Source organism: Podarcis cretensis (assembly GCF_951804945.1).
Source record: "Podarcis cretensis genome assembly, chromosome: 15".
NCBI classification, from domain to species: Eukaryota; Metazoa; Chordata; class Lepidosauria; order Squamata; family Lacertidae; genus Podarcis; species Podarcis cretensis.
The window spans coordinates 6930148-6946377 of NC_137185.1; the positions used below are offsets into that span (position 1 = coordinate 6930148).

The following is a 16230-nucleotide window of genomic DNA, read 5'->3' on the forward strand; positions in this document are numbered from 1 at the left end:
CCGCCAACCTTCTGATTGGCAAGACCTAGGCTCTGTGGTTTAACCCACCCTACCCTACCCACAGTGCCCACCCATTTCTTCCCCTACCTGGCCCCAAAAGCAGTTGTCTGCACAGCCCCCAGTGCTCACGTGACAGATCTGACAGATCCACCAAGCGAACTTGCCTGGAAGGAACAATTTGCCGCGAACGCAAATACGTTTTGCTGCAGAGTATTCAAGCTTTCTGTTTCCCCTTTCCCTTTCCAAAAATAAGATCAGCCATACCAGCCGGCGCTGTAGGAGAGGAAGCGAGGCACCTAATAAGTATTGCCTTCGTTTTGCTCCTCACCAGACTCTTTGCTCCCGTGATATTGACTGGGCAAAGGGAGCAGCCCATTTTCTCCCCGAGCCCCAGAGGGCAACTGTTTACAGAGCGGTGCCGCCGTTAACACTGGTTTTAACGTGTCGCCCGTCTGCGTAAGGCTGGATTTGGATCTTGTACTTAGCTGCCAGGAGTGACTGTGATGAAGTGGGAGAGATAAACTGATAGATTGTGTGCCAGGAAGATGTTGGGGAATCAATCAGATAAACAGGGCAAAGAGAGAGAGAAAGAGAGAGGGAGCTTGCTGGGTTTATTCTCTCTGCTCCCTCCCCTGCGGGAACAAAGCAGCGGCCTCTCTGCCCCTTAACGGCTCCGAATGTAATTGCTGCAGTAATAAGAATTTAAAGGGTGTGTGTGTAAGCAAATGGAAAAAGCATCGCAGGGGGCTTTTTAATTGCCTTTATGTTTTTTAATAGAAGAGTTGTTGAGGAGGGAAGGAGAGATACACAGTTTTAAATATATATACACGCATCCTTTAGGTGTCTGTCTGTTAAGGGCAGCAGGCTAGGTTGGGTGAAACCTTTCGGGCTTCCGTGTGTGTGTGTATTTGTGCATATGTGTGTGTTTGTAAGCCACCTTGGGGGTTGCACCCGGGACCTTCTGCATGCAAAACCGCAAGCGTGTTGCATTATCAAGGGAGGATTTGAACCCTCCTTAAAATATGTGGGTCATAGCTCAGTGAGTAGAGCATCTGCTTTGCATGAAGGAGGTCTCAGGTTCAACTCTCATCATTCCCAGGTGGGGCTGGGAATGTCTCACGCCTGAAGGCCCTGGAGAACTGCTGCCAGTCCTTGTAGATCAGGTGTCAGCAAACTTTTTCAGCCGTGGGCCGGACCACTGTCCCTAAGACCTTGTGGGACGCTGGACTATATTTTGAAAAAAATGAACAAATTCCTATGCCCCACAAATAACCCAGAGATGCATTTTAAATAAAAGGACACATTCTACTCATGTAAAAACACGTGGGCCGGATTTAGAAGGCGATTGGGCCAGATCCGGCCCTCGGGCCTTAGTTTGCCTACCCATGCTATATGGGCTCTTGGATACCTCATAAGAGAAAGGGAGCAGTTTTTTCTTATAGCACCCCTTTTTTAAAAAAATAAGTTTCCAGTCCTTGTGGTTCTGAATAAAAAAAGCCGATTTGCATAGAAAGCTGCCTTATGCGGAGTCAGACTGGAGGACTGCTGCTGTTCAAAACTGTTCCCTTACCCTGCTGACATCTATAGAACCAGCCTTTGCATTCTGGCCATCACTGCATGAGATAGGTTGGTTGGGGTCTTGGGATTTTTGTGTCGTTCTCCATCCTCCTCTCCTTATTCTCAACAGGCTAAACAATGCAAAAGAAGCAAGTGTCTATAAGAAATGAGCCTGATGCAGTTAGCTGGCAGGAAGGCAATAAGTCCAATAATTCTGCTTAAGGCCTCGTTCGTAAGAAGAGCCTGCTGGATCAGGCCAGTGCCACATCTGGTCCAGCATTCGCTTCTCACCATGGCCAAGCAGAAGCGCATGGGAAGCCCACAAACAGGACCTGAGCACAATGGCACTCCCCGCCACTCGCGGTTCCCAGGAACTGGCATTCAGAAGTATTCCTGCCTCTGACGGCGGAGAGATTCTTGTTGGAAGCCATTGATAGTCTTCATCTATTCCTCTTTTAAAGCCATCACTACTTCTTGGGAGGAGCATATTCCATAGTGCAACTGTGTCGTATAACTTATGGAGGACTAGAACCTTGCGGTGCCCATTTTAAAGTGAATTCTGGGGTTCCCAGGAATCTCACAAAACGTGTTACGTTTTCAACTGTGTTGCTGCCTTTTGTTACTGAGCCAGAAGTGGAACATAGCCATGCATCAAATATTATCTTGAGCATTAATGTATCCCACTTCTGGTTTGCATTGAAATCTGAAATGGCCAAAAACCCACTTGTTTGGGCTTAAAAGATCGTTAGCTCGCCTGTCCCCCCCCTCCCCCCGTGTAGAGATGGATGCCTTTATCCACCTTCTCTTTCCCTGTGTTTTCTGCCTGACCTTTTAAAGATTCTCTGCTGATATAGATGGGGTGGATTAAACTAATCATAAAATGATGAAGGGAAGCCTGCAACGCTCATTGATTTCGTCTGAAATTAACTGTAGTACAATAAGTCTTCCTAATGGCATTCTGTGTTGCGCTCCAAAGCGAGTTCCAGCTTCCTCCTATTCTAAACCCCCCCACCCTCCGTAATTTATCTTGCCCCAAAGGGACCCCTCCCCTGGCATTCTTGATGAAGAAACTATTGCAACACCATCTACTCCCTTTCCAAAACAGAAGGCGGCTTACAATAATATGTCAGAACCAGTCTAAAGGCTTCTTTCCCCCACCCCCCGGATTATCAGGATTTAAGACAGGCCTGGGGGTGGGGCAAGTGTGGCCGTCTGGGCTTCTCTGTCTAGCCCTCTGAACTTCTTGAAACACATCCCACTGACCCGTCTTTACAACCTCCTTGAGTGTTTTTGCCTGGCTGGAAAGTGTCTGTTCATTCTGATAGCGCCTCTTGCTCTTGCCTAAATGGAGGACACAGCGCAATGCGTGAATGTCTGCAGCCTTTGCTGTGCAAAGGTAAAAATTATGTTTGTTGCCCCACCCACGTTCACCTCTGGTCCCACCCAACACCTTGCACGTGACCCTCGAAAGGTTGCCCAGAAGGGAATGTGGCCCTTACTGCTGAAAAAATATATATACAGTGGTACCTCAGGTTAAGTACTTAATTCGTTCCGGAGGTCCGTACTTAACCTGAAACTGTTCTTAACCTGAAGCACCATTTTAGCTAATGGGGCCTCCTGCTGCTGCTGCGCCGCCGAAGCACGATTTCTGTTCTCATCCTGAGGTAAAGTTCTTAACCCGAGGTACTATTTCTGGGTTAGCGGAGTCTGTAACCTGAAGCGTATGTAACCCGAGGTACCACTGTACTTCCCATTGCGTGTTTTCAGTAGTCTCAAAGCTTTTGCTGAGTAAGGGAGCTTTTCAAAGAAGGAGATACAAATAGCAGTTCTTGAGCTTGAGGAAGAGCCAAAGATCAGGGATGGAGCGCCTGCTTTGAATGCAGAAGGTCCCTGCTTCAATCTCCAACATCTCTTGGAAGGGCTGTGACTGTAATCTTTGTCTGAAACCCTGGAAAAATCCTGCCAGCCAGGGTTGGTGATATTCTGAGCCATTGGTAACCTGACTGCATTATTCTGGTTCAAAAACCGCTTTAAGGTTTCATTCAAAGCTACTTTATGCTATATAGATTTGAGGAAATAAATAAAGAAGCCGAGCCAGGAATGGCGTGCTACTGCTGGTGTGGAAGGGGAGGGTGAAATTCATGGTTCCGATTCTCATTCCTGAGTTCAGAAGCTGGGTAAGATCCGTTGGGAGTTTCGGCGAATTCATTCCAGTGGTGTGCAGAAAGAAATGATCTGGCAAGACTGCTGGTTGAAGGGACAAGGGATGCTTGATATTTATTGTTCGTGGCCAGCAAAGCCATTCTAAGTATAGGAGCCAAGATGTTAACACTTGAGCCTGCTAACTTATGTGGACTGAGCCTGGGGAAGAAGCAGGAAGGAAGTAAAGCCTAGGCAAGAAGGAACAGCAGGTTGGCTTTCTTTTCTGTCTCCTCCGCCCTACAAGATGGTTGCTCAAACCCAGTCTGAGAATTCCACAATCTCGTATTGCTCTTTTCAAAACACAAAAACAAACATGGTTTCCTCTCTCTTCATTTGCAGCTCCTCAGGGAACTTATTGAACGTAAAACCAGCTCCTTGGACCCCAACGACCAGGTGGCAATGGGCAGGTAACCGGCCTGTTTTTGTCTGGCTTTAAACATTGCACAAAGGGCAACACACTGCTGGCTTGTGCAGGGTAGTGCAATGAATACTCAAGTTTTGAGTTTGAATTGTAATGTTTGCAAAAAGGCAAGGGGATAGGTGGGAAGTGATTTGTGTTTATTACACCACGTATGTGTGTGCCGAAGATATTTGGAGGAGACTGAATTGGAGGGAAGGGGGTGGACAGGAGGCAGGGAATGAAAATTCTTCCTGCTAGTTACGCACATTTTTATTTTTAAGCTGGAAGCTGGCATTGCCTTCACCTGATTTACTTGTCGGGGAGCCCGGCATCGCAGGGTGGGGTGGGGTGGAATCTCAAAATCCAATTACCACAATCTTAATATAATCTTAATTACCGCAATCTATTTTATTGTAAAGTCAGATAAATGTACAATGTAATCACCACTTAAGTGCGGGAGTTTTTTGGGCTGCCTCCTGTTTAAATGATAGCAGAGCCTTGTTTCCGTAATATTCCAGACATACCACCAAATAAACAAAAACAAAACACCACCAGGCAATATTTTAACAAGGATGAAAACCGTTTCACCGATGCGCCTGAGCTTTTTTTTTTAAACGCATCAAACAGCTTATGGGCAGTGATTTGTATGCAACCAACTCCAGCTCAGTTTATATTTAGTTTTTTGGGTGTGGGTGTGTGCACGCATCCATCCTGTATGTATGTGGCTGCATGCACATGATAACTTTTAAAGCGCTTTCAGAGCACACACACTGCTCCCCAAATCCTGGGAACTGTAGTCCCCCTGAGCTATAATTCCCAGCACCCTTAAACTACAGTTCCCAGGATTCTTTGAGAGAGGAAATGTACTTTGAATGTGCTTTAAGGGTATGGTGTGTTTGCAGCCAGAGGTTCTTTCCTAACTCTCATTATTGTGTCAACCCCCCCCCCTTTAATGTTCTTCCAAATTTTAGCTGGCGGCTGTTTTCCAAATGTGTAACATTCATTAACCAGATTTAGAAATGTTGTTGTGTGTGGTGATGGGTTGTGTGTGTGTGTGTGTGTGTGTGTGTGTCGCTTTTTAACAAGGCCTTTTTTTAAGCACCGAACTGGAGATAGAAACAAGGTTTTGCCCCTTAGCTCTACATTTGACTCTGGGGATGCAGAAAATGGGCTCTTAGGCAGCTTTGAGGCCATCGTATTTTTAGCTCCGCTGCTATTCTGGCCTTCCTGCAGAGCCTTTGCTGCTAATACAAGCGGTGCAAGTTCCTTCCTGGTCCCTCAGCTTGTTCAGGGGCTGCCAGTACCTTTGGGTACCTCCTATGATGGTCTCTGAAAATATCCCCTCAAAAGTCCTCCATCCATGAGAGGCTGTTTCCTCTTCCCACTCAGTTCCTGTTTGCACTGGCTCAGCGTCTCTAGCAATAACACTCCCTCTCCCCTTAAGGTAAAGGTAAAGGTACCCCTGCCCGTACGGGCCAGTCTTGACAGACTCTGGGGTTGTGCGCCCATCTCACTTAAGAGGCCAGGGGCCAGCGCTGTCCGGAGACACTTCCGGGTCACGTGGCCAGCGTGACATCGCTGCTCTGGCGAGCCAGAGCCGCACACGGAAACGCCGTTTACCTTCCCGCTGGTAAGCGGTCCCTATTTATCTACTTGCACCTGGAGGTGCTTTCGAACTGCTAGGTTGGCAGGCGCTGGGACCGAGCAGCGGGAGCGCACCCCGCCGCAGGGATTCAAACCGCCGACCTTTCGATTGGCAAGCCCTAGGCGCTGAGGCTTTAACCCACAGCGCCACCTGCGTCCCATATCCCTCTCCCCTTACACATGCCCAAATTTTACTGGGTGCCAGGGTTCGAATAAGCCTAGTGGCAGCTGATCTAGGTGCCTTTCTCCCATTGACGTGGGCCCTGGGGGTTGATTGTTTAAATTATTATTTAAATTTAACACCCGCCCTACATCCTAAGGTCCCAGGGTGGTTCACAGCACTAATACACAATATGGAGAACATATTACAGCAATTTACAATCAGAAAACTTAAGTTGGTCCTAGATGATGGACTCAAGGGCATCCTGATCAAATTTGCAGATGACACCAAACTGGGAGGGGTGGCTAACACCCCAGAGGACAGGATCACACTTCAAAACGACCTTGACAGATTAGAGAACTGGGCCAAAACAAACAAGACGAATTTTAATAGGGAGAAATGTAAAGTATTGCACTTGGGCAAAAAAAATGAGAGGCACAAATACAAGATGGGTGACACCTGGCTTGAGAGCAGTACATGTGAAAAGGATCTAGGAGTCTTGGTTGACCACAAACTTGACATGAGCCAACAGTGTGACGCGGCAGCTAAAAAAGCCAATGCAATTCTGGGCTGCATCAATAGGAGTATTGCATCTAGATCAAGGGAAGTAATAGTGCCACTGTATTCTGCTCTGGTCAGACCTCACCTGGAGTACTGTGTCCAGTTCTGGGCACCACAGTTCAAGAAGGACACAGACAAACTGGAACGTGTCCAGAGGAGGGCAACCAAAGTGGTCAAAGGCCTGGAAACGATGCCTTATGAAGAACGGCTAAGGGAGCTGGGCATGTTTAGCCTGGAGAAGAGGAGGTTAAGGGGTGATATGATAGCCATGTTCAAATATATAAAAGGATGTCACATAGAGGAGGGAGAAAGGTTGTTTTCTGCTGCTCCAGAGAAGCGGACACGGAGCAATGGTTCCAAACTACAAGAAAGAAGATTCCACCTAAACATTAGGAAGAACTTCCTGACAGTAAGAGCTGTTTGACAGTGGAATTTGCTGCCAAGGAGTGTGGTGGAGTCTCCTTCTTTGGAGGTCTTTCAGCAGAGGCTTGACAACCATATGTCAGGAGTGCTCTGATGGTGTTTCCTGCTTGGCAGGGGGTTGGACTCGATGGCCCTTGTGGTCTCTTCCAACTCTATGATTCTATGATTCTATTCTAAATATACACCAGGCCAAGGTGAAGGAGTGCATCTTCAGCATTTGCCCAAAAGCTGTGCGACGATGTCCCCACTCTCTTTCAAGGAACCTTAACAATTACTGCAATTTCCTCCCCCCACTTCCTTAGGCAATGGCTGGCTATCCAGAAACTGCGGAGCAAAATCCGGAAGAAAGTGGACAAAAAGGCCAGCAAAGGAAGGAAAATTCGGTGAGTACATTAGGCTTATCTTTACTTGCTAGATCACTTTGCACCATACATGCCCATTTGACTCTTTCGGTCAGCCAAACTGGCACTGGTGCATAATGCTTGTTCCACACTTGTAAGAAATCAGTCTTTTAGTGCGGCAGGACTTTGGAACTCCTTACCTGTTGACATAAAGAAGGTGCCTTCCCTGTACTCTTTTTGGTGTCTGCAAAAAAGCATTTTTGTTTAGGTAAGCATGTCCAGGCATGTAGAAGTCGTTCTGTGCTTTAATCTGCTTTTAGCTTATTGTTGATTTCAAATTTTTTTGTATGTTTTAAATACTTATTTTTAACTGGTTTCTTAAAAAATACAAATACTGATAACTTTATTCTTTTGTAAACCGCTTTGAGGTTTTATTACAACCAACCGGTATATACCGTATTTTTCTGTCTATAATACGCCCCCATGTATAAGACGCCCCCCCCCTATTTTGGGGGACTCCAAATTAAGAAAACACCCCTCAGCACTACCCGTGTATAAGATGAGCCCCAATTTTAAACCTAATTTTTTGCTTTAAAAAACCCTAGTCTTATACACGGGAAAATACGGTAAATATTGTGAAATAAAAACAAACGGTCTATGGTGCTTGGCCAGTTGTAGCTCACCCTCCCACCCTACTCTGTGGGACCTGACTGCCTTCTTAGCTTATTATTATTAGCTTCGAGTTTTATTATTTGTTTCTTACACAGCCTTACTTCTTCTTATATCGATAGGCAGAGGCTATCAAAGTAGTATACAGTAAAAAAAAGAAAAGGGATAAAATTGTATTCACCATCAGAGATGATGCGGAGGGTGGCAGCACAAGAACAGGGCCTTCTCAGTGGTGGTTCCCCATTTGGGGAATGCTCTGCCAAGGGATGTTTGCCTGGTGCCATCATTGTTTGATCTGTCGCTGCTAGACTAAAATTCACGCACCTGAGACTCCGAGCGGGAAGATGAGTGTGCATGTTTAGGGAAGCTTTTAATGTCTGATGGATTACTGTATTTTAATATTTTGTTGGAAGCTGCCCAGAGTGGCTGGGGAAGCCCTGCCAGATGGGCGGGGTATGAATAATAAATGATGATGATGATGATGATGATGATGATGACGATGACGATGACGATGTGTGCATGGCTGCAAGGCAAGTGTGAATGTTTGCATTGCATGTATGTGCTCAGGTGGCCCACAATAGTTTCTCATGTTCCTAAATGTTTAAGCCACGACCCCAAGCATTACAGGCTAATAATACCAACATGCTTTTTTTTAATCGAGCTTGGAAATGAATACCTAGCCAGTCCAACTATTGGAGCAATGCATCCAGATCAGTTGTGGTTGGACTTGAACTCCTTGCATCCCTGACCGTTGGCCATGTTGGGGCCTGATGGGACCTGGAGTCCAGCAACACCTAGGGGGCTTCTTGGGTCAGCTACCACCGATTCACCTTTTTTATCCTGAGTTGTGCGTCAGAATAAATTTGAAGTACAAGATGTTTCTCTTTTGATGCATTGAAGCCAGAAAATCTACTGTACTTCCTTCCCTGCTGGTGTGGTTTGGTTTTGGGGGCTGAAGGTAGGGGAGAGATGTGTGTGTGTGAGTGACCAAAACAATAAATCCCGTGCTCAGATGGGCACTTGATAGAAGTCAGCCGAGTGGGGCTGGGTCAGGCCTGGCATAGCAATTTTTAAGATAGATGTCATGAGATAATTTATGAAAAGAGGGTTGAGCTGCTTTGTTGGGCCTAAAAGCCTGTAATTATTGACTATCAATATTCCTTCCTGTCAGCGTCGTACGCAACTGGGATATATTCATGACTCCGCCAGAGCCCTATGACAGGCCTCGCACCACCCTGAGCTGGGCTCATAGAACCTTTCTATTATTATTATTGTTATTATTATTTCTTCTTCTTCTTCCTTTTAGCCAAAGGGATTTAGAACAGTTTTTGTCTGTGGGATTATGTCTCTCTCTCCCCCTCCCCCACCCCCGAGTTATCAGAAACCTCGGGGGGGAGGGGAGGGGAATGACCAGGGCTGGATTTAGGTTTGATGAGGCCCTAAGCTACTGAAAGTAATGGGGCCCTTTATATGTCCAGCTGTCCTTTGTCAACAACAAATTGTCGCTGGTTTTTTTGTGTTGAATATATGCTATATGGTAATTTATGGACCTAATAGGTATCCAAAGCCATTGGCACATGTTGCATGCAACCAGTCCATGCGGAATGTAGGCACCCTATATATAGAAATGAGCAAATCGGTGATATTTTAGGGAGCAGGCTAGCAGCTGGCGCCCATTACTTACATCATAGGATTCTGTTCTTAGACGGAGGTAAAGTTCTCAAACCAAGACACCATTTCCGGTTTTGCAGAGTTTGTAAACCAAATTGTTCTTAAACCAGACTGTTCTTAAACCGAGGTACCACTGGAAAGGATTGAAGGGAAAGAGAGGTGGGAGGAGAAACTGCTGGGGAGAGAAGGGGCCCTCTGACCTTCCCACCGCTGCCTTTGTACGGCTGGGATCTGATGCTCTGAATCGAAACCTCACGCAAGCGCAGAGTGTACTCCATCGCTTAGCTGCAGCGATTTCCGTGAAGGCGCAATAGCTTTGTGGGAGGGCAGCAGCTCAGTAGCAGAACATCTGCTCTGCATGCAGAAGGCCCCATGTTCAGCTTCCAGTACAGCTGGGAATTGTTCCTCTCCTAAAACGCCTGCTGCCAGCCAGTGCAGGAAGTTCTGAGCTAGGCAGACCAGTGGTCTCGACTTGAGAATAAGGCTGCTTTCTGTTTTCATTTCCTCTATCTGAATAGTTACAACACATCCTCCCTGTGTGTGTTTCTCTTCCCAGGTATCACGTCCACAGCAAACTGGTCAGCTTCATGGCCCCCATTGACCATTCCACGATGACTGATGATGCCAGGTTAGTAAGCGGTTAATTACGCTTCTCGGAGGGCTTTGTGACAGCTTGATATTGACCTGTTCTTCAGGCTGTCACTGTCCCTGGTTCTTTGTATCAGTTAGCCATTTGTCACCGGCACAATGTGGGCCTTCTGTCCTGGCCGAGCCAGATGGGTGCGTTTCGCAGCTAGAATTGCACGCTGCGTTTCTCTGCGGTTCAGGCCGGGCTCTGCCCTTGCCATTTGCTGCTCAGACACTTCAGCTATATCTTGCTTTGTGTGTGCTTTTTTAAAAAAAGAAAAAGAAAATTTCCATGCAGTCAGATTGCACTGTTTTCAATGTCACCAAGAGTCTTTCGTGACATACTGTAAAGGAGAACACATTTAAGGCCCCATCTGCAGTATAAATTTAAAGCCGTACCACTTTAGACAGTCTTGGCTTCACCTGGAGAATTCTGGGAGCTGCAGTATGTTAAGGGTGGTTGGGGAGACCCCTGCTCCCATCACAGGACTACAGTTCCCAGAGTTCCCTGGTCTGGTTGTTAAACTAAAGTTACCAGATTTTTTTCAATGAATCTGGGGACACTTCATTGAAATGAGCTGGAATGATAGGATTTTGTCAGGGGACTGATTTGTAAATCCGGGGACTGTCTCTGGGAAACGGGGATGTCTGGTGACCTTATGTTAAACCACTCGGAGAAGTCAGAACGCAACCTACCATGTGTGAACCAGTGTGGTGTAGTGGTTAACAGCGGTGGACTCGTAATCTGGTGAACCGGGTTCGCTTCCCTGCTCCTCCACATGCAGCCGCTGGGTGACCTTGGGCTAGTCACACTTCTCTGAAGTCTCTCAGCCCCACTCACCTCACAGAGTGTTTGTTGTGGGGGAGGAAGGGAAAGGAGATTGTTAGCTGCTTTGAGATTCCTTAGGGTAGTGATAAAGCGGAATATCAAATCCAAACTCCTCTTCTACCATAGCATAGTAAGATGAGCATCCTCTGCCCTGCCCACCACTGGCATGCGGCCCCCAGAAGGTTGCCCGCAAGGCGTTGTGGCCCTCGGGTTGCAAAAAAAAAGTTCCACCGCAATTTTTAGCTTAGCACAGACTTTGGTTTTACCCAGACCACCCATGGTTTTTTCCAGACATCCCCAATCTGGTGCCCTCCAGATGTTTTGGTCTGTGCTCATGCTTGTTTAATGTGTCATGGCATGGGAATGTGGCCTTTATTGCAGTTGCAAGAGGCAAACATGGCTACTGTTTGGAAAGCTTCTTTTAAAAAAAAAAAAAGGATGTTTCTAAGTTTCACAGGAGGCCAGACTGTGTGACCAGTTTCTACTTGTAAATGATGCACAGGTGGACTGCATAGAGCCTGTTGTCCTCGGCTGTATTTCTGGGGACCACATTTTCTATGAGGCCAAGTTAATTTCGCAGCGTCCAATTCAAAACGGCTCCTTGAATTGCCCCCCTCCCCTTCCATATATATATATTTTTAATTTTTTTCCCTTTTGCAATGCAAAACCTATATAAGCATGAAAGAGGGAAGGTAATGATAACAGCGCTTTCTTTAGTGCCAGTCGAAGGTAATTTCATTGTTTGCAAGTGTGAATTACGAGATTGAAAATGCAAATAATGCATTTCACAGCGGTGTGATCACGCACTGGGCTTCCCTCCCTCCCCCTTCCGTCATTTTGGAGACTTGACCCCAAAATAAATAAAAACACCGCATGTTTATAGTGTGAAAAATCAGGCACTGGGGGGGGGGGGGTAGTGGGGGAAACAGCAGCATGCTTACAGCCTATAAAATAGATTAATTGCCTGGTGGTGGGACTTTTGGAGGTGGGGAAGAGAAGATGCATTAAGGATTAAGAATGCAAAAGGAGTTGGGATGCTCACAGTTTTTTCCAACTCAGCAGACAATGGCTTGCAGGGTGAGCTATGAAAGCGCCTTTCTAGATTTGAATGCTGAGCTGGGACTTTGTGAAAAAGCAATTTGGGGTGCAGATGATGGCACAAGGGCTCTGGGTAGCCAAGGCAAGAGTCAGCTATGCACTTGGAGGAGAAGGGGTCTGGCATTTCAAGGTCGCTATTGGTCTGGGATTGAAGGCATTGCGCAGAAAGCTGCTCTTTAAGGAAACCTTGTTCGTCCACCTGCCTTATCCTTTTGAGACTTTGGTGGCCCTGCATAACACCTCTTGAGAACTAGAAACTTGCTCTTAAATAAACAGGTTGTTTTAGTTCCTGCACCTAGCACCACATTCTGGGCTGCTTTGGGAGGAAAGGCGGGATATAAACTTAATGTTAAAAGGATCGATTCTGCACTTCTGTGGAATTGTGACGTACAGACACCCCAGAGGTATCCAGTAATTAAATTAAGCCTGTGCTTTTTTTTAGGATGCCAGATTCTGTACTAGGTATCCACTCTCCATGCAGAATAACCCTTGGCAATGGACCTTCTCTCATAAGTTCAAAGATGTTGCAACATCAGTGGCTACCAGTCACAATGGCTATCCGTGCTTCTGGGTACCAGTTGCTGGAAACCACAGGAGCTGAGAGTACCCTTGCGCAGAGCTCCTTCTTCCCATAGGCATCCTCAGTGAGAACACAGGGCTCAGGGCGTTGGATAAAGGTGGGTGGGATTCTCCTGGCACATGAAAAAGGACCGGGGCAAAGATTGTGCAGCCCCCCCCCCCTTTCTAATTGGTCCGGAACTAGAGCAATGTTTCTAAACTTGGCAGCGCCTTTTAATGGCATCGTTAAAAGGGTTTCTCATCGCTCCTTTCTTTATTAGCGTCTCCCTCTGTTCCTTATCAGACAGCGGGACAAACATAACTCATGGCGCTGATTTTGATCTCTAGTTAAAGAGGATTACAGCTTTGCATTAACTTGGATTGACATGGTTTATAATTTGCCCGCTGATACAGATGCTGTCAGGACACCCACACCATGTGTGCGCGAACACGCTCAGGCACACCTGGCGCATTGCTGTTGGGAAAAGAACACTTGAACGCAGCACTTTTTTTAAAAAAAAACAACTTATTTTATCACACTTTTCCTCCAAGCAGCTCAAGGTGGCGTACGTGGTTCTCTGTTGTTGTTATCCTCACACAACAACCATGTGAGGTAGGTTTACTGTAGGTGAGAGGCAAAATCTAATTTATTAAAAGCAGCTTTGCCTGTTGAACAGCCACTTTCACTCCCACTTTGATATTTTTTGGGGAGCCACAAATACCAGGAGTAATAAGTCTACCCCAAACAATCTCTGTGGCTTTGGGGGCGCCAAGGACACATCTCTGCCTTGTAATCCTAGCACAGATTCCATCAAATCTTATTGATCCACTGCTCTCCCTAAAGGACTTGACTCCACTGTGCTAAATTCTTCTGATTCCAATGTCCAGACTCTGGTCCACAATATCATCACTGATCGATGGCATCCAGTGCCAAAATGGTGGCTGCTTTTCCTGTGTTTGGGGACCTGATGTTTAGGGGTTTCCCCTAATGCCAGTCCTGCTCAAAGTAGACCCATTGTTAATTGGCATGATTCACGTCAGTGTTTGAACATAACCCAGCACAGAGAAGAAAAGTCACCTGAGCTTTCTGACTTAGTAGTGGAGACTGCTGCCTTTTTTTGCATAGTTCCTAATATTTTATCCCCACCCTTCCTCCAAGGAACACGCCATACATAGTTCTCCACTCCCATGCCCCATCCACACAACAACCCCTTGAGGTAGGCTGTGTTGAAATATAGCCATAGGCTCACTCTAACCACTGAGCTACGGTAGCCGGATGGTTCGACGTTCTCTGCGGAAACTCGCGCGAAGCAAAGTTAGGTGTAAGGCTGAAATACTTAGGATGTTGGAATGCCATCGCCCTTGACGTACCTCCTCTTGTTGGCCACCAAAAGTGGGCAGGCTCTATGTGTTTTAGTCAGGGGTGGCGCATTTTCCCAGACTAGGTTCCCGTGTTCTAAAAAGTGGGCTCTTCCTCTGTGTCAGTCACTGCCCGTCTTGCTGCGAGCTGTAGGAGGTTCCTCTAGGAAATCCGGGCATTAAAGGATTAATAGGTTTCTGTGACATAAGAGTTAGCAGGGGGGAAATCTTCACAAGTTCCTAGTCTTTTACTCTGCGTACTTTGTACGTCTGGTAATAAAAACACTGAGTGGTTGGATTAGTGGGGGAATTTGGGTCTGGAGCTGTCAATCCTGCTATCTCTGCAAATACAAGAAGTTATCTTTTGAAAGTTTACTTGGAGGGTCGTTTTAACCCAAATGTGTCCACCTGACCACTTCCTTCTGCGGTTCCTGGCATTTTCACGAGCTCCACGTAAAGTTCGTTCTGCATTGGTGAGAAATTGGTATTATTAGTGTGGCAGCACCTATTATTATATTATACAATGGTACCTTGGTTCTCAAACTTAATCCGTTCCGGAAGTCCGTTCCAAAACCAAAGCGTTCCAAAACCAAGGTGCGTTTTCCCATAGAAAGTAATGCAAAATGAATTAATCTGTTCCAGACTTTTAAAAACAACCCCTAGAACAGCAATTTAATATGAACTTTACTATCTAACGAGACCATTGATCCATAAAATGAAAGCGATAAACAATGTACTGCAGTCACACAATCAATCAATCAGTAGCTGAACTTGGTTCCGCACAGTCACAAAAACAAAACAAAAAAGCCTCAAAAATAAAAACGCAAAATAAATAGCAAAAACAGACAGACCTCAGTGTAACACTCAAAACGGAGCACGTTTGGCATTTGAAAAAGGTTCGCAAACAGGAACACTTACTTCCAGGTTTGCAGGGTTTGGGTTCCAAGTTGTCTGAGTACCAAGGTGTTTGAGAGCCAAGGTACCACTGTTATATTATATTATATTAATTGTATTATTCTTTGAAACTCCCTGCATATTGATATTAAGCAGATGCCTTCACTGTACTGTTATCGCCACCTGCTTCAAAAATTTTCAGTTTAGGTAAGCCTACCTGGGCAATAAAGGGACGCGGGTGGCGCTGTGGGTTAAACCACAGAGCCTAGGACTTGCTGATCAGAAGGTCGGCGGTTCAAATCCCCGCGACGGGGTGAGCTCCTGTTGCTCGGTCCCTGCTCCTGCCAACCTAGCAGTTCGAAAGCACGTCAAAGTGCAAATAGATAAATAGGTACCACTCCGGCGGGAAGGTAAACACTGTTTCCATGCGCTACTCTGGTTCGCCAGAAGTAGCTTAGTCATGCTGGCCACATGACCTGGAAGCTGTACGCCGGCTCCCTCGGCCAATAAAGTGAGATGAGCGCTGCAACCCCACAGTCGGCCACGACTGGACCTAATGGTCAGGGGTCCCTTTACCTTTACCTGGGCAATGTAATTTTACATGTACGTTAGTTTTTAAAATCTGCAGATTTTTATATTGATAATTCCAATAGATTTGGAAGTCTTCTTATTGCTATATACGTATATATTGGGGGGGGGGCCACACACACAAATTAGGTAGGCTTGGAATGTACAGTTTTCTCCACCGTCCCTAAGCCCAGACCTTGCCCCCCGCAATAGCTCCACTCATAGCCAGGCCTCCCCAAAAGTCTGCTCCCCTCAAGCCTTTGCAATTGGACGGGCTGTAAACATAGGCAATGCCCTGCAAAGCAAAATTTCCTGGATCTCTTTGCTTATGGAAATGTCCTTTTAAAAAACAACGGCGAAGAAGTAAAATAAATAAAGCTAACCTGTTAAGAGCAGCAGGATGATTTGTTGCTTTCCCCCAGCGAGACAATTTGTCATCTCTTGCGTAGAATCTGTTACGAAACAGTCAAGCTGTGGAAGGGAGGAAACCATTCTAGGGCTGCGGTATATTAAAGTACACAAAAAAGGACCTACTCCTTGGCCAAAACACTATTTTAAAAAAAAACTTTTTGTTTGTGTATGTGCTCTTTTTTGTGATTTATGTCTCTGAATTTGAGTTTGTTCTCTCTTTATTCACCCGTCGGGGAAGCCGTAACTTCCTCAGCTCTGC

General features: G+C 46.2%; 1 protein-coding gene across 1 annotated transcript in view; it reads left to right on the plus strand.

Annotated features, from left to right (window-relative positions):
* AATF (apoptosis antagonizing transcription factor) overlaps positions 1-16230 on the plus strand; it is a 63487-nt gene that overhangs the window by 37935 nt on the left and 9322 nt on the right. Inside the window, exons 9-11 of the mRNA XM_079955647.1 lie at positions 4099-4166; positions 7250-7330; positions 10185-10256. Of these exons, the coding sequence (XP_079811773.1) occupies positions 4099-4166; positions 7250-7330; positions 10185-10256 (221 nt within the window). The remainder of the gene's footprint in view (positions 1-4098; positions 4167-7249; positions 7331-10184; positions 10257-16230) is intronic.